At 55.4% G+C, this 6,675-nt stretch overlaps 1 protein-coding gene across 1 annotated transcript; it reads left to right on the top strand.

Moving 5' to 3' along the window:
- Positions 1–2,496: 2,496 nt before the first annotated feature.
- On the top strand, positions 2,497–4,833 carry amer2 (APC membrane recruitment protein 2). The gene is made up of 2 exons (XM_056584841.1): positions 2,497–2,987; positions 3,111–4,833. The coding sequence occupies exons 1-2, from the start codon at positions 2,710–2,712 to the stop codon at positions 4,831–4,833; spliced, it is 2,001 nt and encodes a 666-aa protein (XP_056440816.1). The 5' UTR covers positions 2,497–2,709.
- Positions 4,834–6,675: the final 1,842 nt, after the last annotated feature.

Genomic DNA, 6,675 nt, shown 5'->3' on the forward strand with positions numbered 1-6,675 from the left:
CAACCAGATCCACTATCCCTAAATTTACGTCACACATCCGTATCCATCCGTCCACCTCAATATGCATACCATCTGCCCTCCCTCCTTCACTCCTCCAGCAACCTGACCCACTTGGATCCCCCTCTCCTCACATATAGGGAGATGAGTTGTCAGATCTTGGCTGGCCAACGTCCACAATACCAACCGCTCTATGGATGAGCAGATTGTGATCTAACCGGCATGGATGCTATGCTATAGCCAAGCCACATGGTCTATCGACTCATTTAGGTTTTTATCGGATGACTGATTGGAAGGGAAGAGGGGTTTGGGGGGGGGGGGGGGGGGGGGGGTTCCAGACTAACCGAGTAGGGGACCTGCTTTCAAGTTAGACACGAGTTGACGCTTCCCTCTTGGGGGAAGACCTTTGAAAATCATGTGTGTGTGTGTGTTAGGTTGCCAAACACACTGATAAAAGTTCCAGGCTGTCTGGACTGTCTTTGTGCGTGCTTGTGTGCCTGTGTGTGATTCTTATTGTTTGTGTGTGTTGTTTGTGTGTGTGTGTGTGTGTGTGTGTAAATGTGTATGTGTGTATTTGTGTGTGTCTGTATGTGTGTTTTTTTTCCATATGTGTGTGTCTGTGATGGTGTGTGTGTGTGTGGGGGTGAGGGGGGGGGGGGGGGGTGGATGAATGCAGACATTGTTCGATGGCAATGGAGTGGAAGACAAGTACCCACTGCGAGGAGGAAGGAGGAAGAAGAGGGGGGGAGAGAGACGGAGAGAGAGGAGACGAGGGGGGGGGGGGGGGGGGGTGGAGCAGAGAGACGACGAGGGGGTTGGTAAGTGGGTCGGGGTACCAGGGAGATTTATGTTGTCGGGGGGGGGGGGGGGGGGGGGGGGGGGGGGGGGGGCTGCTGGGATGGTACAATAGAGAAAATAGAGTTAGAAAAGAGCAATGAATAGAATATGATTTCAGGAGAACTCGGTTGAGTCCAAAGTTGAAAAGTAGGACGAGTATCTTGGGAAGCACAGGGAAAGAGGAATGAAGTGAGCGAGCCATTAGCATGCACCATTGGGGAAGAACATGAACAAAAGGAGCAGAATCCTTATCCTTGATTTTCTTACTAAAGCAGTTTGGCTTGAACCATTTGCGTATTTAGGTTGGATTCCTTTGGACGCAGCATGACATAAGAAAACAGAAAAGGCTTATATACTGTATGTATTTCATGCAGCGGACGTCCTTCAAGTTTCTCACATGCCCCGAAGGGAAACCACTGGTTGCTAGGCTGCAAACTAACAGTGTAACTAATGTTTCGCTAAAGGCTTTGGCGTTTAAAAGCGTATTATTATTCAGAAAACATGGAAACTTAAAAAACACCGGGAGAGCACCGACACTTGAAGGAGACGCTGTGACCTGCTTCTTCTTCTTTTTTCCTGCCTCCTCCCTCCTCCCTCCTTCTCTCACCCATCTCGTCTCATTTTCATTTCCCCTTGGGATGATAGGATGACAGTTAGACGTGTTGTCATGGTTCTGTGACACCTGGTCTGCTGTCGGGGGCCATATGGGGGGAGGGACGAGCGCCATATGGGCTGTGCATCTGGTCCAAATCTAGCGGAGGAACTTGTAGAGGGACACACACACACACACAAACACACACAGAAACACACACACAGAGCACACGTGTACTACCAGTCGCTCTTGAACCTGTAATGCAAAGTGAGTGTATCCTTGGAGTCGCGACAACACTTTATGTAGCAGTATAAAAGCAATGCTAAGCGGGCCGACACAGACACACTGAAGAAGCTTCAGTGTGGAACGTGTCAGACTTCTAGGGAGGCCCAGCATGACTCCAGTCAACGCACGCATAATCTACCAAAATGAGGTAATCCGAACATATGGGCATGTGCCTATATGCTCTATTCCACACACAGTCATCACACACACACACACACACACACACACACACACACACACACACACACACACACACACACACACACACACACACACACACACACACTGCAGGTTAAGAGGAGGGAATGCAAGTTTCACAAGCAATAAACGATAAATAATTTGAGCAGTCTTTCGGTGAATCGAGACATGTGAAGGATGCGGGGAGATGAAGGGAGAGTGAGGGAGAGAGAGAGATAGAGGGAGAGGGGAAGGAGTAGACGGAGGCATAGAGGAGGTGATGGATAGAAAGGGGGAGGAGAGGAAAAGGGGGGCTTGGCACTCTGCCAGCTCTGACGAAAGCTGCTTAGCCCACCGAGTTGCCATGGCTACAGCGAGCAGCAGCACCCAGCGTGTGTGTGTAAATGTGTCCCTGAGTGTTTGGGCGAGAGAGAGAGAGAGAGAGAGAGAGAGAGCGCAACAGCCAGTGAGGGAGGGGGGAAGGCATGGGAGGAGGGATTGAGGGGAGGAATAGAGGGAGGCAGGGAGAGAGAAAAGCAGCAGGCAGGCGTTAGAGCAAGCCAGAGTGGGAGTGAAAGAGCAGCAGACTGCAGGGCTGAAAGAAAGAGAGAGAGAGAGCGAGAGCTGGAGAGAGAGGGATAAGGAACGAGACAGAGGCAGCAAATGAGAGAAAGAGAGGGGAGCACGCGCGTGCGAGAGAGAGTGTGTGTGTGTGTGTGCGCACTGCACAGATCGAAACCAGAAAGGAGAGGGAGCAGGAGTGTGTGTGTGCGTGCGTGAGCGAGTGTGTGGGAGCGATCAAGCGGTCGGAGTGCTAGGTAATGGAGGTGCAGTCGGAGTGCGGGGAGCCTCCCGCTGACCCCCAGCCCACGGGGAAGATCAACAAAGCCGCCTTCAAGCTCTTCGGCAAACGACGCACCGGCTCGGGGATGGCCGGCTTCTTCTCCTTCAGGAACAAAGGAGCCGTGAGCAACGGGAATCCTTCCTCCTCGGAGAACGGCCACGGATCAACGGCGGCAACGGCGGCGGCGGCGGCGGCGGAACCAGCGGCCCCTGTGGAGCTGGTGCGGAGCAAGACCCACGACGGGCTCCCCACGGGGCCCGACGGCCCGGGCAGCGGGGGGGCACTGGGGGGAGGAGGTGGAGGACGAGGAGGCGGCGGCAGCGGCGGAGGAGGAGGCGTCGGGGGCAGCCTGGAGGCCGTGCCCGTACGGTCGCTCAGCAAGTCCTTCAGCTTCTTCTCCTTCCTCCGCCGCGGCAGCCTGAGAACCGCCGAGAGCGGGGGGGCGGGGCTGGCCCGGCGGGGGCGGGGCCTGAAGGGCTTGTTCAGCAGCATGCGCTGGAGACGCAGCCGGGATAGGACGAGCGAGGCGGACGGGGGCGGCGGGGCGGGGGCGGCGGCAGCGGCGGACGAGGCCCGGGAGGTGGAGGTCGCCCAGGTGGACATCACGCTGACCCTGGAGCCCCTGCCTCACCGGCCCCTGGAGGACGCCTCGGACCCCGAGCCGTGTGCCCACCACCAGACCCACGACTCCTCCCCCGGCAGCGTCTCGCCGCAGTTCGCCGCCTCGGCGGACGACGCCGGCGCCGACTCCTCCAGCCCCGCCTTCCCCTACACGCCCACCGACTCGCCGCTGCACGAGCCCCGAGGCCCCGAGGCCCGTGCCGGCTCCGGGGGCGCCGCGTCGCTCGCCACGCCGCAGCCGGAGCGCCGCTGCGGTGCCGTGGCGGCCGACCCGCCGTCGGAGCCGTCGGTGGACCGCCTCTGCTCGCTGCTCTTCACCGACGTCACCTCGCTCAAGAGCTTCGACTCGCTCACCGGCTGCGGCGACATCATCGCCGACACCGAGGAGGAAGTGCTGAGCGGGGCCAACGGCGGCAGCGGCACCAGCAGCAGCAGCAGCGGCGGCGGCGGCAACGGCAACGGCAACGGGAACGGCGCCAGCGCGGAGGAAGGAGCCACGGGCAGGAGAACGGCGCCCACCTCTCAGGGATCTCCGGCCAGGCGCCCGCTGCCCTCCTCCCAGTTGACCCGCTCCGCCTTCTCCTCCATCGCCAGCTCGCCGCCGCCCTCGCTGCCGTCCCGGGCGCAGGTCTCCCCCCCGCAGCCGGAGCACGTGACGGGCAGCGGCGTGGTCGCCTACATGGGAGGAGGGGAGGAGATGGCCAGCCCGGAAGGGGTGGACGACGCCGACATGCAGGGGCTGTGGCACATGCTGCCCTCCACCGGGGACAACTCCCCGGCTCTTCTCAGACCCCACCAGGGAGCCACTACCGCCCGCAAGACCCCCCAGGTGAAGACCCTGGGCCTCAGCAAGATCCCCGTGGTCGGAGCGGCAGGGAGCCGCGGCACGGCGAAGCCCCCCCCACCAGCGGCCCACCATCACACGTACGGCGCCCGCCAGCCCACCTCGCCCGGCGAGAAGGAGCTGCTCAGCGACGAGGGGTACTGGGACACGCCCACCGCCACGCCCACCGCCACGCCGGTCGACGAGGGGATCCAGCGCAGCGAGAGGATCATCCTGTCGCGGGACAGCTGCTCAGGGGACAACCTCTACGACCTCTACAACGACCCGGAGGAAGAGGACAAGGAGGACGACCTGTCCAGCACGCCGTCCCCCTCGACCGAATACAAACTCAGCCCCTCTTCGCAGACCACCCCGCCGTCGTCCTCCTCGTCGCCCCCGTCCTTCCGCTCGCTGAAGGGGAGCACCAGCCTGCCCCGGGACTCCAAGATCCCCCTGAGCGTCCGGCAGTCCCCACCGCCGCCGCACTCCGTCAGCCAATCGTCCCTCCCCTCCGTCCTGGAAGCCAGCGCCGCGCAACCAAAGACCCAGGCTCCTCCCCCCGCACGCACGAGAATCCCCGTCTCCAAAGTGCCCGTACGGCGCTCCGGACAGAACAAACCGGGAAACGCTTCCAGGGGTACCGCCCACAGGAAGTAGTTTGCCTCAGCGGGGAGCCGTTGTCGTCCCCCCCCCCCCCCCCCCCCCCCCTCTGGACCTACATTTATATATCTCTAGACTGCTGTTACGACCGAGACAAGTGTTTTTCCCCAGACGAGGAAAATGTTGAACTCCGGAGTCAACGGCCAATAAATTCCTCAAACATCCTCAAAAAATAAGCTGTTCCCAAATGTTTTGGGTCACGGCCGTCTCCAGGAGCCTCTCAAGTTCTTTTTTTCTACTTCACTTGTGAAAGTCACAGGTACATGCCAAAAACTGGTCTATGAGCATTTGTTTGAAAACCCTGGGAGCTTGAGAGGTTAACTCTTGACAATCCGCTGACTTGGAAGTACTGAATGGAAGAGCTGGTTTGATTTGCTATCTCCATTTCCAGGCAATTCTTTTTTTTCACATTTTACTGCACCTTTTTTTACGACTTTTGCGTGACACGACTAGATTTGTGGACGATAGGGCCTGATCAAATTGAAGCCGTTTATTTGTCATTTGAACTGTAACAAACTACCTGCTAACCCTCTGATATTATAGATCCAACTTCTGATCCTCTTTTCATAAAACAGTCCCAACAGATTTAGTGGGACTGACCCGTTTTTTGAAAGGCAATATATAGTTCTTTTTTGAAGTAGGTCTATCACAGAGAACGCATACTGGCATATTAGCATACACATTAAGAACTGGGAGATTCAAATCTTCGACTATCTCCCACTTCCCAGCAGGGCGACTATCCTTGTATGGAAGCATCCCCTGCCTTACATCTGCTGTGATATCCTTCCTCAGTGGGAGAGAAGGCATTTCCCTGAACTGACAGATCCATCCTTTTGTTTTTGTTTTCGTTCAGTGTGGTTATCCTGGATGGGGATCAGCTGCCTGGCGGAGTGAGAGCTCGGTTTAAATCACATTGTATTGTGGGAATAAATCTGTTGGAATGTCATTATTGCTTGGATGGACCACCAAGGAATTCTTGCCAATGGAAATCATTGCAATAATCAAAAACTGCACAGCTGCAATGGTGCTCTGAATTGCACATACACATTAATGCACCCCCCCTCCCCCCCTTCTCAAACATTCTCTAACTCTCTGCCTCTCTAACTAGCGAAACCCCCAAGGCAACAACAGTCAGGGAAACTCCTTTAACCCTGAAGGATGCTACATTTATACACAACAACAACACATTATTATTCAATTTTTGGACTCTTTTGAACTCTCTTTTTGTAGCAAACCCTGAGGGACTTTCGTCTCTGGGGGGAAGAATTACACTTAGAACATGCTTTTTTGCCCTATTTAAAAAATTCTTCTGGAACTGGTTTTAAACTTTGTTTTTCTAGCTTCTGGCTTCTTTACTAACACTGCATGGACGTCAACTGTGAATGCACCAGCTTCCCAATGGGCTATTTTCCCCAGATAGGAGGGAATCTGTACCCCTTCCTTTCAATTGAAAGTTCAGTTGATCATAGGCGTTGGCCCAACATTCAGACTAAATCAGTGTTGTAAATTGATTGTGGTAAACTACCGATTTATTTGGTTTAACTTGGTTCTTTTATATGAATTCTTTCCAATCTGCCTCAAAAACTATGCCGGAAAACACACACAGAGATTAAATCGCACTTCCCTCCTTCCTGCATCCGCATCGTCAGTATTCCAACCTCATTTGAAAGAACAAGATTCTTCCACTTTTGATTTGAAAAAACACCAGAGATGTGTGTGAGATTTGAATGTAGGTTGACATTACTGTAGACAACAGCGTTGTTTTTTCATGAGAGCCTCTTTTTGTGGGCGGGAGTGGCAGTTGGTTTTATTTATCTATTTTGGAATAAGACAAACTGC

The sequence above is a fragment of the Gadus chalcogrammus genome, chromosome 23, assembly GCF_026213295.1.
Source record: "Gadus chalcogrammus isolate NIFS_2021 chromosome 23, NIFS_Gcha_1.0, whole genome shotgun sequence".
NCBI classification, from domain to species: Eukaryota; Metazoa; Chordata; class Actinopteri; order Gadiformes; family Gadidae; genus Gadus; species Gadus chalcogrammus.